Genomic DNA, 20,452 nt, shown 5'->3' with positions numbered 1-20,452 from the left:
TAGAACCACCCCAGGCCACGTCTGAAGACCATTGTTGGCATCTTCACCTTACATAACCTTATTGAGTTTGATTTTTCTGTGTATTACTTAAAAAACAATCTAAATATGCATTAAAATGAACAGTGAGTGTATGCCCATGTATCTTTGAGAGGACCTCAATTGTAACCTTCAAGTTGAGGACATTTTAGAAAGAGAGGACTTTTTTTAGAAAGCTAGGATGTTTTTATAATGAAATATTTTGGTGTCAAACAGGCTTTGAGGTATGCAATGTCCTGTTTGGTGGGTGTGTCCGAGGTGTTACCCAATCAGCAGCGACATTTAAATAAACACTTGCCTGATTACAAAGATAGTGACGTTCGGTGTGCTTCAGTATGCAACAGAATCAAAAGAATCAGAAGGAGCTTTATTGCCAAGTAGTGTTTTACACATATGAGGAATTAGCTGTGGTTCAAAGTACCACCGTTTCGGTTTAAATAAACATTTTGATGGGTCTGAAATCAGCCCTGGTCTGGAGCTCATGCGAGAGTCGAGCCAGAACCTGAGACATCAAACTCTGACTTACAGCTGCAGGTATTACACATATAATATTACAAGTTAAATATTGCAACACAGAACCACAAAATCACAACTACACGCGCACAGATAGAGGACTTTAGGCAGCTTGTTGTAGGTTAGCAATGAGATGTGAACTCAAATCAGCTCCTCTGGTAGCTCAGTTTGACACTTCACTGATTAATAATTATAACATTGAGTGTTCAAATCCTGATGAGTGGGGTTTCTTCCTATAATTAGTGTTATATAAATATTAGGGGTAAAAGGTGCAAAATACTATTAAACAACGTAAGTTTTTCAGAGACTTCCTGTCAAATCAACACCAGTGTGAACATTAAGAAGAAGCCTGACTGATGCTCAGTAAACGTGATTCCAGTGGATTTCAGTCTCTGAGACGTCACATGTCGAGTCACACAAGGTGCAGCTGCTGAGTATAAAGGAACGAGCAGGAGAGTTTGTTCCTGTGAACAGAGCTGATCTGTGTTCAGAGCATCGAGGCCTCACACCAAACAGACGAGAACTCACAGACAGAGTGCATGATGGGACTGAAGACGCTGCTGCTCGTCTCTCTGCTCGGCATTCTGGGTAAAAGTTTCTTCTTCTTTAACACGGTTTAATGTTGGAAAGGGGCCACGCTGGATTCCTCCTTTTCCAAACCACCAGTTTTCAGCTTCTTTCTTTCAAGCTAACATGATTTTAACAATTTCACGTGTAAAACTATAAAATGACGTCATCTGTGCATGAACAGCTTTTCTTGTTATTTGGATGCATTTTTATAAACAAGCTCAGTTTTGAGAATAAATGACACAAACACCAGTTTGTTGAGATCTTAAAACTGTTCCTACAGTCAATAAATTCACACACTGGTGTCTAAAGAGGAAACTCTGCAACATAAAACTCCTCAGTCAAACAGAAACGAGCTTTCAGCTCTGAAGCTGCAGATATTTAGTGGAGAGAAACTAGAGAACTCGTGTTAAATGTTTAGTGAAGCACCGTTTCTCTGTGATTGTTGTGTGAAAAGAGTTTTAGGTTGTGGAGATGAACTGTGATCTAATTAGTGTCATCTAATATTAAATGATCATTATCAATCGTCAGAAACTATCTGCAGTGGTTGTTTCATCAAAGATTAACAGCAATGAGAAGAAATGTTTTTATTAACACAGATGTCAATATTATAAAAATATTGAGTAAGAATGACATATATTCAATACGCTGTATAGTTGTAATACAGATTATAAATGTCATTCCTGCTGGTGCGTTCATAGACACACCTCTGGACTCTGACAGTCAGCTGCTGAACAACATTTTTTCATAACACTAGAAACACCCAAATTCACAGGAATGTTTTCCCTGTGTGCTTCCTGTTTGTCTTCAAGAAAAGAAATAGACAATAAATAATAAAGGAACAAATACACGAGGGTTCTCAGGTTTACAATGTCTGGCCCATGTCTAGTTGCTGATGGCAGAAGGAATAAAATAATTTGCATATTGGTCAGTTTTTGGTGAGGTAGCGCTATCTCAAGGGCATTAAACAGAATTCCTGACTAAGAACGTGGTCTGAATGACTGATATTTATTCATTTAGCAACTTACAGTTGCTATTTATCAGAGGTCATACACCTCTGGAGCAACTAGTTGGGTTAAGTGTCTTGCTCAGGGACACAATACTGGATGTGTCACAGTGGGGATTTAGCCTTCTGGACCACTCGTTTTTTCCAGAGGGAGCTCAGGTCTGTCAGCTATACTCCAATAATCTTGGAGCGGATTTTTACAGTGCTGAGACTATTCTTGTCCTTCACAGACAATCCATAAAACCAGCAGATAAAAGACATAAGATCCTCTGGGAGATATTAAAAGAATTCAGCGATCGCATCAAGTGGAACCTTTGTTGACCCCGTTTAGAGATTAACTCTGAGGGGACAGCAAATTTAGAGTTACACAAGCTGCACACTCACTACTTTACATTGTAGCAAAGAGTCATTTCTTCAGTGTTGTCACATGAAAAGATTTAATCAGATATTTAACAAATATGAGGGATGTACCAGCAGGAAGAATTTCTCTCCAGGAAATAACGTGTTGAATTAAAATAGCTTCTACTTGTTGAAGCTGTTTTACTTCATATTTGTTCTAATTATAAACTCAAACAAACAAGACTGCAGTGTTTGTTTGCCTTTGTGCGTCCTGTCAGCTTGTTATTTATGTCCTCAATCATCAAATTATAATGTTTAACACTCTGAAAACAGCTCTGTAGTGCAGTAAAAAGTACTCTGAGATGTACTGCAGTAGAGGTAGAAAGCAGCACTAGACGAAAATAAAGTCAGATCTCCTGCAGTCTAAACTCTATCAGAACAAACTTTATTGAAGCAAATGTTGGAGACACCACTTTAAGGTCAGAGGTCAAAAAATGTGAATGTCTCGTCTTCCCCTTCAGTGCTGGGGGTGGTGAGCCGTTCTACCGTCCTAGTACCTGGAGCTCCATTCCCCATCAACAACAATGACCCCGGCCTCCAGAAGGCCCTCGTCGTCGCCATCAACCACTACAACACCAAATCAAATGACGCCTTCCTCTACAGAATCTCCTCCATCAAGAAGGCAGAGAGTCAGGTACACATCCGGGCACTCTGTGGGGTCAAAGGTCAACAGCAGAACAGCTGGACCTCTCTGGTCCTTGTCTGGTCCAGAGTCTGGAATCCCTTAATGACTAAACGTGTCCCTAATGTTGCAGCAGGTAAAGGTGTGTAGCTGAATCCATGATATCATTTATCAGTTGATTCCGATTTTCTGTCCTCGGAAGGAGGCGAACAACGTAATCAACTAAAGTTCTCAATGTAGCGGCGTAAAAGGTTTGCTCCTGATGGTCGAGCCAGCTGAGTGTTAGTGAATGAGAGACAAATTCTAAAGCACTGTGTGACTGCAGCCATCAGCAGTTACCCAGGTGAAGTACAAGTACCTCACACTTCTACTTAAGTACAGTACTTAGTGACTCTGCTGTCTCGTGTGTTTGTGTATTTCAGTTGGTTGCAGGGACTTTGTACATCGTGGATTTGGTGATTTCCAGGACCGTCTGCCGTAAACCCCCCAGCGACCAAAATCTGTCCAAATGCAACTTTCAGGCTCCTCGCAAGGTGAGTCTGAACAGGTGCACCATGGGGGGTTTGTACAGCTGAACACAATATCTCAGGAACACCTGGAGGGACGTTCTTTGACTGGAAGATGAACTGCTTAGAATTTGGAGGTCAAAGGTCACTGGCACCTCACTAAAAACGTCTGTGGTCATTGGTCAAGAACTGATGACCTGATTTCACAGCTGGTTGGAAATGTGATATACAAACTGTGGTATACAAGGACAGCTGTTCACATTCAGTTGTTATGATCACATTACTACCAAGCAGGTGTGACAACACAAGGCACAGTGATATTACTGACCAGTCCAGCAGGAGGAAGGACAGCTCACTGTTTTTTCCTCTTCTTAACGTCCTCTGCTGTCTCTTTCAAGCAGGATTTGTAGGTAAAGGTCTTTTAATGTGAAAAATCCACTTCCTGTTGTGTTTTCCAGACGCTTCAGTGTCACGTTAAGGTTTTGGTGGTTCCCTGGCTGAAACAGACCACAACTCTGGAGTTCAGCTGTAAAGCCTGAAACCAGCAGCTGCCTCCACCTTCTTCATCATCATCCTCCTCCCTGATGGAGTTCACTGTGATGGTGTCGTCGGCTCCACCTGCAGCTCATCATCTGTAACACTAAACCTTTCTCACAAGTTTTCCTGCTGATTTATTTCTGTATTTACGTGTAGTGAAGCAGAAACTGTGCTGTCTGTAATCTTTGGTTGTGCTGAGTGCAGACGAGGCCACCTGCTGGTCAGGAGGATGTACAGCAGCAGGTGGCCTGTCCTACAACACACACACACAAATAAATTCAATCAATCAATCATTCAACCAATCAAAACTGAGTTCAGACCAGAATGAAACTTTGATTCTTAATTTTAATTTCTATCACTGTAAATTTATAATAATAAAAACACTGCAAACCAAGTGGTACATTATGAGACTGAATTTCTTTTCTTTAAAGTTTCATTACTTTACTGATTAATATTCTCTTTAAGATAAAAAAGATCACAAACACTAATTATTTATGATGCAATTAAGGTCTTTTAACTAGATTTCAAAGGAATACAAGTCGTGTTCAAGGATAGTTTTAGTAGTTGGAGGTCAAATATTTCTGAGAACGCAGCATCAGACTCCCAGCTGCAGGTATTACACATATAAAGAGTTAAAGCCCTCCTCCGGTGTATTTTGACATTTCTAGGATATTTCATATTTTTCAATTAAATTTTATTTATATAGCGCCAAATCACAACAGTTATCTCACAGCGCTTTTCATAACAGAGCAGGTCTAGACCGTACTCTATGATGCTATTTACAGAAGCCCAACAGTTCCCACCAAGAGCAAGCACTAGGCGACAGAGGCAAGGAAAAACTTCCTTTTAAGAGGCAGAAACCTCGAGCAGAACCATGGCTCAGGGTGGGCGCCATCTGTCTCGACCGGTTGGGGGTGAGAGAGAGAGAGAGAGAGAGAGAGAGAGAGAGAGAGAGAGAGAGAGAGAGAGAGAGAGAGAGAGAGAGAGAGAGAGAGAGAGAGAGGGGAGGCAGCCTACACAATATCCACACAGAGGTACAGACAGTAAAGGTGATGTTGCTATAGACTAAATGAAAAATGGTACAGATATTTATAGTAGTGTTAATGATAACAATCGTAATGTTAATGATGTAATAATAACAATAGGACTAGTAACAATAGTCGTTGCAGCAGAGGGTGTCGAGCAGCAACACGGGGGCAGCAGGTGACCCGCAACCACAGATCCAGACTCCACAGCTCCAGAGCCAGAAAACCTGCAGGAAGTGATAGGAGGAGAGAGGAGAGGGACGAGAAAGCACAAGACTACCAGAAAGGGGAGAAGTTGTGTTAACATGCAATAATGGGATGAGGTTGCATACAGAGGGAGAGAAAGTAGAGGAGAGAGGAGCTCAGTGCATCATGGGAAATCCCCCGGCAGTCTAGGCCTATAGCAGCATAACTAAGGGATGGTTCAGGACTCACCTGAGCCAGCCCTAACCTATAAGCTTTATCAAAGAGGAAAGTCTTAACAGGAGAGGAGCTTGATAGCTGAACGCTCTGGCTCCTAGTCTACTTTTGGAGACTCTAGGAACCACAAGTTTTTCTGATTCATTTCCTTACAATGTTGATTACCCAAATTTTATTCCAATTTTTCCCCCAAATAGCTTAATTTTGTGTTCTAAGTTGCAAAAGTTGCTTGGTTGTTAAAACGGGGTGGTGACATATGAGCTTGCGCAGGCGCACTGTCATGCCTCGTTAAAAAAACATGCTGTCATAACTCGTTAAGACAGAGCATCAAACCACAATAAACATTGTTGTGAGCTAGCAAACCAATGTATCATTTTATTTAGAACTTAGGCATATCTCTGTCTGTCTGATGGTCGGTTTGGCTTTCTAGGTTAGTTAGCTAAGTTAACTAATGTGTAGTTAGCCAGCAGGGTCTACATTTTACTTTTTAGTTTCTTCCTCTTGGTTTAGTTTACTGCCATGTGGGTGTGTGGTATTTGTAATCAGTGGTTGGACGTCTTGGGTTGGAGGACAGATGACAGAAGTCGCGTCACACTTTCACCTGTCACAGTCTTATACACAGTCTGCAACACTCATTTTACGGCCGTTTCACCGAAACATCGGCGCAGGAAATGGTATCAGAAGTCTGAAGCTGAGGAGCGATGCAATCAGCGGCGAGTTGTGTACTGTGAAATGTTTCAAATGATTTATTCTTTATTTATTCTTATTATTATATTGAACTAACGTTTGTTGACGTAGTAAAAATGTTTATTAATTAACATGATGTGCTGTCTGTGTGTGAGTGAGTATAACATCCTAATAATTCATTAATTAATTTCAATTCATGAGACAGGTTTGAATCCAGACATGGGCTTCTCTGTGTTTGCATGTTCTACGTGTGTTCATTTGTGTTTCAGTGTATAATCTGATATTTCTAAATGTGTTCTGAGTGTTGTAGCTGTGTAATTAGTTTTGTAAGGGCAGCACTGGTGGCTTTGGCCAAGCTGGAGGCAAAGAAGTGACAAGAGCAGCTGCACAATCATAGGTCATAGTTTATATACTGTATCAAAACTTCTTGTTGTTTAATATAATATAATTACATTTTCTTCTTTACAGAAAGAAAGCAGCTGAATCTGTGGAGGCCAGCCATTGTTAAACATCTGTACCTGACTGTAGCTTCTTTCACTCTAACTGAGATGCGATGGTGAACCACGTTCAGAACATCCATGAACACAGCTCGCTGGAACCAGTTGCGGTTAAAATGATTAGCGGTCCAGTCTTCAGTGGTGCTGGTTAATTCCTGGTTTAATTTCATTTCAGTGCCTCCAGAAATAAAATGTTGTGGAGGTAAATTTCCCAGATTGGGCAAAGAATTAGGAAAATTAATGAGGAAAATAAATGGAAATTTATCACATTTACTAACATTTGTACTGAAGTAAATCACAGCTAATTCTGTAGGGTAAAGATTCTGTTTTGAAACAGCCATTTTGGAGATTAAGAGTAAACACACGTCATCAACAAGACGTTACTAACTTCACGAAGATATCATTTATTGCTTTACTGGACCGTAAACTTTTTCGCTTGGTTAAAAGAAACTAGTTTTTACTGGACATGGATATTCTGTGCGGTCAAAAGCTAATAGCGTTGCCTCAACACTTACAAGAAGAATTTGGCCTTACAAATGTTCCATATGTTGTCTTTACTTCTGGGTTTTTTCACACATGTACAACTTGTGAACTGCATGATCTGCCTTTTCCACAGGTTTCTCTCCGTACGTCTGCATTTCAACCACGATGGAAGCTGAGAGGTTGCTCTGATGGTGTGTTATATTCTATAAACATGTTTTTCCTTTCCCCAGCATACGCATCAGCCCTCACGGAGTCCACTGCACCTGCCCCGCTTAGCAGATCGGCCAAAAGATTCAACGGTTCAAGATCAAAAGATCTTTATGAATGAAGGCAAAGCCAGATCAGTCCAACAATTAATATTATCCTGGGCCAAAGACATCCTCAGTCACATTTGTCTATTTGGAACTTATCTAAACAACATCTGGTAAACAAATATGTCTCAGCCAACACAGTGCAAGAAAGTATTTTGTTCTGTCACCGTACTCGGTGTGTATTTTCATGTGGAGCCAGCGGATGTTCATTTAAATGTGTTCTATTATTGACAAAATAGCACAGTTCAACAGAGCGATCGAGTTCAAAGTGGCTGGAGGGCGCCTTTAAATATTACAACACAGAACAACAAAATCCCAACAATACGCACAGACCGAGGACTTTAGGCAGCTTGTTGGAGGTCGGCAGTGAGATCTGACCTCAGTCTGACACGGTGCTAATTAATATTTAATGTAACATTGAGGGTTCAAATCCTGATGAGTGGGGTTTCTTCCTATAATTAGTGGTGCAAAATACTATTAAACAACTTCATTTATTTGAAACTAACACAGGATGAAAACAGTTGAAATCCCTTCAGAGCCACTTCTTTATGAAACTGGCCGGTCCAGGTTCAGTTTGTTGCTTCAGGAGAGGGTTTTTTTTAGGTTTTCTGATGAAACACCTGTGCAGGAGCTGGAGCCTGAACTAGCTGATCACTGTCAGCTGGGCTGCAACAGGAAGTGACGTCACATGTCGACGAGTATAAAGGAACGAGCAGGAGAGTTTGTTCCTGTGAACAGAGCTGATCTGTGTTCAGAGCATCGAGGCCTCACACCAAACAGACGAGAACTCACAGACAGAGTGCATGATGGGACTGAAGACGCTGCTGCTCGTCTCTCTGCTCGGCGTTCTGGGTAAAAGTTTCTTCTTCTTTAACACGGTTTAATGTTGGAAAGGGGCCACGCTGGATTCCTCCTTTTCCAAACCTCCAGTTTTCAGCCTGACTTCCTTCTTTCCGTCTAACAGGATTTAACTCTGTTCGGGTGGGAATTTCTGTAAGCTGTGTACGCAGCAGCTTGTTCAGCGCTGAATTGAACAGCTTTTCTTGTTGTTTGGACGCAGTTTTAGAACAGAAGCATGATAAAGTCACACACTGAAACTCTGCAACATAAAACTCCTCAGTCAAACAGAAACAGCTTCTCTTTCAGCTCTGAAGCTGCAGATATCTAGTGGGGAGAAACTAAAGAGAACTCGTGTTAAATGTTTAGTGAAGCGATCGACGTGTGAAAAGGAGACGAGGGTTTGAGTTGTGATCACTGCAGCTGCCAAAGTGGAGTCAGTTAGAATCTGCCAAGCAGCAAAACTTCCCCTGACTGAAATACTTTATTTTGAAGACGACTGACGATTTTCTGAACTGTTATGGTTTAATCTTTAAAGCAGCTAACTCTGTCAGAGAAATGTACTGTAGTAGAAAGTGGTAAAGTACAAACTCAGACGTCCTGCAGACTAAACTCTATCAGCACAAACTCTAGTGACGAGTGTTGAAGACAAGCGCCACTCTAAGGTCAGAGGTGATGGTTTCCTCTCCCCCTGCAGCGCTGGAGGTGTTGGCGGGCCCAGAGTTGGAGGTGTGACCAACATCAACAAGGACGACCCCGACCTCCAGAAGGCCCTCCTCGTCGCCACCAACTACTACAACACCCAATCAAAAGACCCCTTCCTCTACAAAATCTCCTCCATCAGCAAGGCACGGAGTCAGGTACGACACAGGAAAGGTTTCATGTGCACTCTGTGGGGTCAAAGGTTTCCTCTAAACGTGTAGCTGAATCCATGATATCATTTATCAGTTGATTCCGATTTTCTGTTATCGGAAGGAGGCGAACAACGTAATCAACTAAAGTTCTCAATGTAGCGGAGTAAAAGGTTTGCTCCTGATGGTCGAGCCAGCTGAGTGTTAGTGAATGAGAGACAAATTCTAAAGCACTGTGTGACTGCAGCCATCAGCAGTTACCCAGGTGAAGTACAAGTACCTCACACTTCTACTTAAGTACAGTACTTAGTGACTCTGCTGTCTCGTGTGTTTGTGGTTCAGGTTGTTGAAGGGACTTTGTACATCGTGGATTTGGTGATTTCCAGGACCGTCTGCCGTAAACCCCCCAGCGTCCAAAATCTGTCCAAATGCAACTTTCAGGCTCCTCGCAAGGTGAGTCTGAACTGGTTCATATTACTGACCAGTCCAACAGGAGGAAGGCCAGCTCGCTGTCTGTCCAGCAGCCTCTTGTTTGGTCACTCTCTTTTTCTCCGTTCATGTTCTCTTCTGTCTCTTGCGTGCAAGATTTAAAGGTCTTTTATTAATGTGGGAAAAATCCACTTCCTGTTGTGTTTTCCAGACGCTTCAGTGTCACGTTGAGGTTTTGGTGGTTCCCTGGCAGAAAAAGACCAGGACTCTGGAGTTCAGCTGTAAAGCCTGAAACCAGCAGCTGCCTCATCCCTGATGGTGTAGTTACCTCCACCTGTCTGCTCCTCAAATTTATTGTAAAATCTGCAATAATAAAAACACTACAAACCAATGGTACATTATGAGACAGTTTCATTCATTTACTGATGTGTTAATATTGGTGTTTAAATGAATGGAGCTCTATACGGTCGTCTAATTTAAGGGTTCTTCAAGATGTAAACACGGCAAATAATAGAGGCGTCCTTCCTTGAAGGAACAAGGTGTAGCTTTCCGCCGCCTCTAGTGGTGAGGTTACAGACTGCAAACAAGACCTTTCCAAGCTGGACCTCCATGAGCCAAGAGTCTGACACAGCTTCACACTACATGCTGGTAAACTCCCACTGCAGTGCTACAGTAATATCTTTATGAGCTGGATGTTGACCTGATCCATCCAAACATGGAAGGAGCAACGACAAGAGAAAGTTGACCTGTCATTCAGTCAGGACCACTTTCTTTAGATGTACTGCAGTAAGGTCTCCCTGGGTGGTTGGCGTTACTGTTGCCTTTCTGCCTGCACTACGAAGGGAGTTAAACTAAGGTGGCTCTGAGGTTGAGACTTAACTGGAGTTGGTGCGCGTTCGTATAAAAAGAGGCAGAGGAAGCACGTCGGCAGTGTCAGGAAATTCTGAATGTGAAGACACATTAACGGCTAAATCTAATATCCTGGCGGCCGACAAAGCCAGGGAGGCTTGTTGGACTAAACTTGTAGCCTGATTCTCTTCAGTGTTCTTCTTGTAGTTCAGATCTCTATCCTGTATTTTATGTGGAATATGATGAAGATGTAAAGGTCCAGCTCCACATGAGGTCCACTGTAACAGAAGGAGAGGGGGAATAATCCCAGACACAATTTCATCTCTGAGTAAGAAACTTGAATATTCTGACATTAGTCCCACATTTATGAGAGAAACTTCACTCTGCAAGGCTGCAACATCGCACACACGGGCAGTATGGTGTAAGGAGTTCTTTCATATAGGATGTTGCCTGACCATTAAGGGCTTTGTATGTAAGGAGAAGTATTTTATAATCAATACACAATTTTACCGGGAGCCAGTGCAAAGTTACTAAAACAGGTGTGATATGATCTCTCCTGCTGGTTCTAGTCAGTAAGCGTGCAGCAGCGTTTTGTATTAACTGGAGAGACTTGAAAGCACGGAGTTCCAGTAGTCAAGGCTCGAGGTAACAAGTTTCTCTGCATCATCTCCATGCAGAAGGTTTCTAATTTTTGCCTGATTTCTCTGACAGCAGAGAGATATTCAGATTTGTTTAGATAACAATCTAGTCTGTGTTGTTTTTTTTCCTCCCAATCTTCCAAATAAGTATTTTTGCTTTGAGGGATTATTTGGTTTCCTCTAACTGGTCTTTGTAAAGCAGTGCTGGTTTGAGAAAGGTGTGACATGGTGCAGGATTTGTTAGTTTCAGGACCAGCCGGCATTAGGGACTCCCGTCAGGGCTCAGCTCTTTAGTTAGCTCTCTCAGTTTTGTGAGCCTTGAATTGGAGGGAGTCTTGGGGACTTGAGAAAGATTAGTGCTCTTTTTTAAGTAAGTTATCAATGGAAACCGGCCTAATTCTGGCCTACACAGGAGTCTTTTTCTGAATATGTAGGACGTTTCTACAGATCTCTGCATGTTGAGTCTCAATGGGATTCTCCTCCCGTCTGCTGTAGTTCTGATGACTGAGTGGCCCCCATAACACTTTCAAATATTTGACACCAGATTTTAATTGGGATACTTCCATCCACTTACCTCTCTGAGAAATATCGGCACATCGCTATCCCCGTCGGACGCTGAATTATTTGGACGAACTGGCGACATCTTGTCCGTTCACGTCAGCAGACTCAGCACCAGAAGCCGAATTCTCTCCTCCGTCTCCACGCTTGAGGCCCTGCTTTCTACAATCCTAAAGGCGGCCAGGGAGTGGGTGAGTCCAGCCTTAACGCCATCCGCCTTCCACGGTCCACTCTCCTCAACAATCAGAAACATTGCACCCGAAGAATCCTCCGCCTCTCATCAAACAGCTGATCAAAGCGTTTCCAAGCGCCAGCGACGGTCAAACAGTCTTCAAGAACAATCAAGACACGAACTATAGCCGCTCTTCAGAAAACGGTTAAAAATATAATAATTACGATTTAGAGAACAGACAATACAGCTAACCTTTCAAGCTATCATGTCAGCGTGCCATGCATTCAGTTCTGTCAACACCAGCTCCTTTCCTGGTGGCTGGACACTTCCAGCAACTACAGCAGCCAGTTCCATAGGGGCCCCCAGCACCGAGATGCTAGCGCCCCCAGTTGAACACCTCGAGCAACATCCGCAGCCGGTGTCCCACCAACCACTAACCTGACCGCTCAAGATGGTCCATTACACAGAACCATCTGAAGAGTCATTGTTGGAAACCGTTTCGAAAGGACAGGCACCCATGCTGTTCTAAGAGTCGATCAAGCTAACAATCGTGTCGAGCTAAATTTGAGCCAGCTAGTCGTTTTGAGCCATAGTCTTTTCGAGCTAACATTCCTTTTAAGCTAAGTTCGAGCTAACAATCGTCTTGAGCCAACAGTCATTTCCTAGATTATGATATTGATTTATTTTGTCTTACTGAAACCTGGCTGGGTGATGGAGAATATGTTAGCCTAAATGAATCCACCCCTCCCAGTCATATTAATACTCACATTCCTCGAGGCACAGGCCGAGGAGGTGGAGTTGCAGCTATCTTCGACAGAATCCCTCTTTATCCGACCATTGTTTGATAACTTTTGTGTTTGTATTGCTGAACTACTCGCCATTGGGCAAAAATTTCTATACAAGATGTCTGTCTGATACTGCTGTAGCTAAATTTAAGGATGCGATTCAATCAGCTCTAAATTCATTATCAAGTCACAAAGTAACAGAGGACTCCTATGCTAATTTCAGTCCCTCCCAAATCGATCATCTTGTTGATAGTGCTGCAGGCTCGCTGCGAATGACACTGGACTCTGTAGCCCCTCTAAAAAAGAAAATACTAAAACAAAGATGGTTAGCTCCATGGTATAATACTGAAACTCACAAATTAAAGCAAATATCACGGAAAGACAGAGAGTCACAGCTCTATTGAGCCAAGTATTCCCATAGCTCTCAGCAGTTACGACTTCATGAGCTTCTTTAATGATAAAATTCTAGCTATTAGAGACAAAATTCACCAAGACCTGCCCTCAACTGGCACCGACTTATCTCTTAACTCAGGAACCTTAGAAACAGCTGTAGAACCAGATACATGTTTAGACTGTTTTGCTTCACTCAATCTTTACCAACTAACTTCAATAATTTCTTCATCTAAACCATCAACGTGCCTCTTAGACCCCATCCCGACTAGGCTGCTTAAAGATGTTCTACCCTTAGTCAGCACCTCTATACTAGATATGATCAATCTATCTTTATCAACAGGCTATGTACCACAGTACTTTAAAGTAGCTGTAATTAAACCTCTTCTGAAAAAGCCCAAAATTGATCCGGATGTTTTAGCCAACTATAGACCTATATCTAACCTTCCATTTCTCTGTAAGGTTCTGGAGAAAGCAGTTGCTAAACAGCTGTGTGACTTTCTATAGAGCAATAGTTTATTTGAGGATTTTCAGTCAGGATTTAGAGCTCATCATAGCACAGAGACAGCACTGGTGAAAATTACTAATGACCTCCTTATTGCATCAGACAAAGGACTTGTCTCTGTACTGGTTTTATTAGATCTTAGTGCTGCATTTGATACCATTGACCATCAGATCCTATTGCAGAGACTGGAATATTTCATTGGCATTAAAGGAACCGCTCTAAGCTGGTTTAAGTCCTATTTATCAGATCGATTTCAGTTTGTACATGTTAACGATGAGTCCTCCATGCATGCCAAAGTTAATCATGGAGTTCCTCAAGGATCTGTCCTTGGACCAATCCTCTTCACTTTATATATGCTTCCTTTAGGCAATATTATCAGGAAACATTCCATAAGCTTTCATTGTTATGCAGATGATACTCAGTTATATCTATCGATCAAGCCAGATGAAACTCATCAGTTAACTAAACTTCAAATGTGCCTTCAGGATGTTAAAACCTGGATGACCTGTAATTTTCTAATGTTAAACTCAGATAAAACTGAAGTTATTACTCTGGGGCCTAAGCACCTCTGTGACGCATTATCTAAAGATATAGTTTCCCTGGATGGCATCGCCCTGGCCTCCAGCACCACTGTGAGGAATCTTGGAGTCATCTTTGATCAGTACATGTCGTTTGAGTCTCACATTAAGCAAATTTCAAGGACCGCCTTTTTCCACCTACGTAATATTGCGAAAATCAGGAACATCCTGTCTAAAAATGATGCAGAAAAACTAGTCCATGCATTTGTTACTTCTAGGCTGGATTACTGCAATTCCTTATTATCAGGCTGCTCGAAAAAGTCCATTAAGACTCTTCAGCTGATCCAGAATGCTGCAGCACGTGTTCTGACAGGAACCAGGAAAAGAGATCACATTTCTCCTGTTTTAGCTTCTTTGCATTGGCTTCCAGTAAAATCCAGAATAGAATTTAAAATCATTCTTCTTACCTACAAAGCTCTTAATGGTCAGCACCATCTTATCTTAAAGAGCTCATAGTACCTTACTACCCCACCAGAGCACTGCGCTCCCAGAATGCAGGGTTACTTGTGGTTCCTAGAGTCTCCAAAAGTAGACTAGGAGCCAGAGCGTTCAGCTATCAAGCTCCTCTCCTGTGGAACCAGGTTCCAGTTTGGGTTCAGGAGGCAGACACCATCTCCACATTTAAGAGTAGGCTTAAGACTTTCCTCTTTGATAAAGCTTATAGTTAGGGCTGGCTCAGGTAGTCCTGAACCATCCCTTAGTTATGCTGCTATAGGCCTGGACTGCCGGGGGATTTCCCATGATGCACTGAGCTCCTCTCTCCTCTACTTTCTCTCCCTCTGTATGCAACCTCATCCCATTATTGCATGTTACTAACACAACTTCTCCCCTTTCCGGTAGTCTTGTGCTTTCTCGTCCCCCTCCTCTCTCCTCCTATCACTTCCTGCAGGTGTTTCTGGCTCTGGAGCTGTGGAGTCTGGATCTGTGGTTGCGGGTCACCTGCTGCCCCCGTGTTGCTGCTCGACACCCTCTGCTGCAACGACTATTATTATTATTGTTATTATAATCATTAACATTACGACTGTTATCATTAACACTATTATAAATATCTGTACCATTTTTCATTTAGTCTATAGCAACATCACCTTTACTGTCTGTACCTCTGTGTGGATATTGTGTAGGCTGCCTCCCTCCCCTCTCTCTCTCCTTACATCTCTCTCTCTCTCTCCTTACATCTCTCTCTCTCTCTCTCTCTTTCTCTCTCTCTCTTTCTCTCTCTCTCTCTCTCTCTCACCCCAACCGGTCGAGGCAGATGGCCGCCCACCCTGAGTCATGGTTCTGCTCGAGGTTTCTGCCTCTTAAAGGAAGTTTTTCCTTGCCTCTGTCGCCTAGTGCTGCTCTTGTTGGGAACTGTTGGGCTTCTGTAAATATCATCACAGAGTACGGTCTAGACCTGCTCTTTATGAAAAGCGCTGTGAGATAACTGTTGTTGTGATTTGGCGCTATATAAATAAAATTGAATTGAATGTAAATCTGATTTCAGGTCTGTTAACACCTCATACAGTCTATGATTAACACAGTTAAACGGGGACATTACAGGGAACAGCTCCTGTTTGGTGACCTGTCCCCGGAAAACGGGGACGTCCTGTCAGCCTCTTTTGAAGCTGTTACTTAAAAATGACTCCAAACACATGAGAACAAACCCACGTGCGTCTGAGCTGAGCTAGATCAGATTATGTGCTGGACTCTGTCCCCCTCGTGAGCCCACGTGTCTTTTTCACACGTTACTGTTTGTACAGGTTAAACCAACAGGATGCATGATCCTTACAGAGTGCAGGATTTGCAGGTCTTTTAATTTGAAAAACCCTCGTCCTGTTGTGTTCTCCAGACGTTTCAGTGTCAGGTTAAGGTTGTGGTGGTTCCCTGGCTGAAACAGACCATGACTCCAGTGTTGAGCTGTAAACCCTGAAACCAGCAGCTGCCTCCACCTTCATCCTCCTCCTCCTGACCCCTGATGGAGTTCACAGTGACGGTTACCTCCACCTGCAACACTAAGCCTGTCTCACTAAGTTTTCCTGCTGATTTACCTGCTCACATCCACTAAGTCTGTGAGGGTTCAGCACTCAGACTGGGCCAGACAACATGATTCAGGTGGATTTCAGTCTCTGAGACGTCACATGTCGAGTCACACAAGGTACAGCTGCTGAGTATAAAGGAACGAGCAGGAGAGTTTGTTCCTGTGAACAGAGCTGATCTGTGTTCAGAGCATCGAGGCCTCACACCAAACAGACGAGAACTCACAGACAGAGTGCATGATGGGACTGAAGACGCTGCTGCTCGTCTCTCTGCTCGGCGTTCTGGGTAAAAGTTTCTTCTTCTTTAACACGGTTTAATGTTGGAAAGGGGCCACGCTGGATTCCTCCTTTTCCAAACCTCCAGTTTTCAGCCTGACTTCCTTCTTTCCGTCTAACAGGATTTAACTCTGTTCGGGTGGGAATTTCTGTAAGCTGTGTACGCAGCAGCTTGTTCAGCGCTGAATTGAACAGCTTTTCTTGTTGTTTGGACGCAGTTTTAGGAACAGAAGCATGATAAAGTCACACACTGAAACTCTGCAACATAAAACTCCTCAGTCAAACAGAAACGAGCTTCTCTTTCAGCTCTGAAGCTGCAGATATCTAGTGGGGAGAAACTAAAGAGAACTCGTGTTAAATGTTTAGTGAAGCGATCGACGTGTGAAAAGGAGACGAGGGTTTGAGTTTGTGATCACTGCAGCTGCCAGAAGTGGAGTCAGTTAGAATCTGCCAAGCAGCAAAACTTCCCCTGACTGAAATACTTTATTTTGAAGACGACTGACGATTTTCTGAACTGTTATGGTTTAATCTTTAAAGCAGCTAACTCTGTCAGAGAAATGTACTGTAGTAGAAAGTGGTAAAGTACAAACTCAGACGTCCTGCAGACTAAACTCTATCAGCACAAACTCTAGTGAAGCGAGTGTTGAAGACAAGCGCCACTCTAAGGTCAGAGGTGATGGTCTTCCTCTCCCCCTGCAGCGCTGGAGGTGTTGGCGGGCCCCATAGTTGGAGGTGTGACCAACATCAACAAGGACGACCCCGACCTCCAGAAGGCCCTCCTCGTCGCCACCAACTACTACAACACCCAATCAAAAGACCCCTTCCTCTACAAAATCTCCTCCGTCAGCAAGGCACGGAGTCAGGTACGACACAGTGTGTGTGTGTAAAGCACTTTGATAGTGCAGCCATCAGCAGTTACCCAGGTGAAGTACAAGTACCTCACTATTGTACTGAAGTACAGTACTTGAGTAAATGTACTTAGTGACTCTGCTGTCGTGTGTTTCAGTTGGTTGCAGGGATTCTGTACAGCGTGGATTTGGCAATTTCCAAAACCACCTGCCGTAAACTCCCCAGCCAAGATCTGTCCAAATGCAGCTTTAAGCTTCCTCGCAAGGTGAGTCTGAACAGGTGCACCATGGGGGGTCTGAACAGGTACTCCATGGAAGGGGTGAACAGGTGCACCATGGGGGGGCTGAACAGGTGCCCCATGGTAGGGGTCTGAACAGGTGCTCCATGGTAGGGGGCTGAACAGGTGCACCATGGGGGGGTGAACAGGTGCACCATGGTAGGGGTGAACAGGTGCACCATGGTAGGGGTCTGAACAGGTGCACCATGGTAGGGGGGTGAACAGGTGCCCCATGGGGGGGGCTGAACAGGTGCCCCATGGGGGGGGGGTGAACAGGTGCACCATGGGGGGGGCTGAACAGGTGCACCATGGTAGGGGTGAACAGGTGCACCATGGTAGGGGCTGAACAGGTGCACCATGGTAGGGGTGAACAGGTGCACCATGGTAGGGGGGTGAACAGGTGCACCATGGGGGGGGCTGAACAGGTGCACCATGGGGGGGGCTGAACAGGTGCACCATGGTAGGGGTCTGAACAGGTGCACCATGGGGCGTCTGAACAGGTGCACCATGGTAGGGGTGAACAGGTGCACCGTGGGTGGGTCTGAACAGGTGCACCATGGTAGGGGTGAACAGGTGCACCGTGGGTGGGTCTGAACAGGTGCACCATGGTAGGGGTGAACAGGTGCACCATGGGGGGTCTGAACAGGTGCACCTGGTGAGGATTTGCAGGTAAAGTTCTTTAATGTGAAAAATCCACTTCCTGTTGTGTTTTCCAGACGCTTCAGTGTCACGTTAAGGTTTTGGTAGTTCCCTGGCTGAAACAGACCACAACTCTGGAGTTCACCTGTGAACCCTGAAACCAGCAGCTGCCTCCACCTTCTTCATCATCATCCTCCTCCCTGATGGAGTTCACTGTGATGGTGTCGTCGGCTCCACCTGCAGCTCATCATCTGTAACACTAAACCTTTCTCACAAGTTTTCCTGCTGATTTATTTCTGTATTTATGTGTAGTGAAGCAGAAACTGTGCTGTCTGTAATCTTTGGTTGTGCTGAGTGCAGACGAGGCCACCTGCTGGTCAGGTGGATGTACAGCAGCAGGTGGCCTGTCCTACAACACACACACACAAATAAATTCAATCAATCAATCATTCAACCAATCAAAACTGAGTTCAGACCAGAATTAAACTGTAAATTTATTGTAAAATCTGCAATAACAAATAAAACATTGCAAACCAATCACACATTATGAGACTGAATTTCTTTTCCTTAAAGTTTTATTAATTTACTTATCGATAATATCGTCAGTATTTTGTCTATAAATGAATATATTTCAACATAATAAATTCTTTTAAGAGATTATCGTGTAATTAAAAGGTTCCGTGTGTAATATTTCTGAAGATCTATCAACAGAAATGCAATATAAGATCCATAACTGTTTTCAGTGGTATGTAAATCCTTCCGTAATGAACTGTTGTGTTTTTATTACCTCAGAATGAGACATTTATATCTCCATAGTCAAGCAGGCCACAGACTCTTAATGTCGTTCTGAGTTTTTCAAAGTAAAAGCTCAGTTCAACTCTAAATAAAAAGCATTACAGTAAACAAGCTTCTCGTGCTTTTATTCTGTAGGCAGAACCACTAATGAGGAAGTGATTATGTGAGTAAGTGTTGCTGACATGACTGAGATCTATTTCAGCACCGCTATCAAAGTATTTATTTATATTTTAAGTCATTATTATTATAAGTCACAATAACATCTGGTTTTACTTGTTAATGTATCTACATAAAGGTCTTCCAGCTTGTAGTAAAACATACAGTGAGGAAAATAAGTATTTGAACACGCTGCTATTTTGCAAGTTCTCCCACTAAGAAATCATGGAGGGGTCTGAAATTGTCATCGTAGGTGCATGTCCACTGTGAGAGACATAATCTAAAAAAATATCACAATGTATGATTTTTTAACTATTTATTTGTATGATACAGCTGCAAATAAGTATTTGAACACCTGTCTATCAGCTAGAATTGTGACTCTCAAAGACCTGTTAGTCTGCCTTCAAAATGTCCACCTCCACTCCATTTATTATCCTAAATTAGATGCACCTGTTTGAGGTCGTTAGCTGCATAAAGACACCTGTCCACCCCATACAATCAGTAAGAATCCAACTACTAACATGGCCAAGACCAAAGAGCTGTCCAAAGACACTAGAGACAAAATTGTACACCTCCACTGGGCTGGAAAGGGCTACGGGGAAATTGCCAAGCAGCTTGGTGAAAAAAGGTCCACTGTTGGAGCAATCATTAGAAAATGGAAGAAGCTAAACATGACTGTCAATCTCCCTCGGACCGGGGCTCCATGCAAGATCTCACCTCGTGGGGTCTCAATGATCCTAAGAAAGGTGAGAAATCAGCCCAGAACTACACGGGAGGAGCTGGTCAATGACCTGAAAAGAGCTGGGACCACCGTTTCCAAGGTTACTGTCGGTAATACACCAAGACGTCATGGTTTGAAATCACGCATGGCACGGAAGGTTCCCCTGCTTAAACCAGCACATGTCAAGGCCCGTCTTCAGTTTGCCAACGACCATTTGGATGATCCAGAGGAGTCATGGGAGAAAGTCATGTGGTCAGATGAGACCAAAATAGAACTTTTTGGTCGTAATTCCACTAACTGTGTTTGGAGGAAGAAGAATGATGAGCACCATCCCAAGAACAGCATCCCTACTGTGAAGCATGGGGGTGGTAGCATCATGCTTTGGGGGTGTTTTTCTGCACATGGGACAGGGCGACTGCACTGTATTAAGGAGAGGATGACCGGGGCCATGTATTGCCAGATTTTGGGGAACAACCTCCTTCCCTCAGTTAGAGCATTGAAGATGGGTCGAGGCCGGATCTTC

At 43.3% G+C, this 20,452-nt stretch overlaps 3 protein-coding genes across 3 annotated transcripts; all 3 read left to right on the top strand.

The window, feature by feature from the left end:
* The first annotated feature begins 979 nt into the window (after nt 1-979).
* LOC119911408 (cystatin-like) lies at nt 980-4,580 on the top strand. Its single transcript, XM_038730301.1, has 4 exons — nt 980-1,137; nt 2,983-3,155; nt 3,566-3,676; nt 4,108-4,580. Exons 1-4 carry the CDS (start codon nt 1,089-1,091, stop codon nt 4,186-4,188), a joined length of 414 nt encoding a protein of 137 aa, XP_038586229.1. The 5' UTR covers nt 980-1,088; the 3' UTR covers nt 4,189-4,580.
* Nucleotides 4,581-8,282: 3,702 nt separating this feature from the next.
* Nucleotides 8,283-10,122, top strand: LOC119911400 (cystatin-C-like). Its single transcript, XM_038730294.1, has 4 exons — nt 8,283-8,461; nt 9,144-9,306; nt 9,640-9,750; nt 9,938-10,122. The coding sequence occupies exons 1-4, from the start codon at nt 8,298-8,300 to the stop codon at nt 10,016-10,018; spliced, it is 519 nt and encodes a 172-aa protein (XP_038586222.1). The 5' UTR covers nt 8,283-8,297; the 3' UTR covers nt 10,019-10,122.
* Nucleotides 10,123-16,344: 6,222 nt separating this feature from the next.
* Nucleotides 16,345-18,794, top strand: LOC119911410 (cystatin-like). Its single transcript, XM_038730304.1, has 4 exons — nt 16,345-16,502; nt 17,192-17,355; nt 17,499-17,606; nt 18,335-18,794. The coding sequence occupies exons 1-4, from the start codon at nt 16,454-16,456 to the stop codon at nt 18,413-18,415; spliced, it is 402 nt and encodes a 133-aa protein (XP_038586232.1). The 5' UTR covers nt 16,345-16,453; the 3' UTR covers nt 18,416-18,794.
* Nucleotides 18,795-20,452: the final 1,658 nt, after the last annotated feature.

This window comes from Micropterus salmoides, unplaced genomic scaffold, assembly GCF_014851395.1.
Source record: "Micropterus salmoides isolate LMB-PRFRI ecotype aquatic unplaced genomic scaffold, ASM1485139v1 Ms_hic_scaffold_2, whole genome shotgun sequence".
Lineage (NCBI taxonomy): Eukaryota > Metazoa > Chordata > Actinopteri > Centrarchiformes > Centrarchidae > Micropterus > Micropterus salmoides.
Note: the sequence above shows the minus strand (reverse complement) of the source record. Positions and strands in the feature narration are given on the sequence as shown.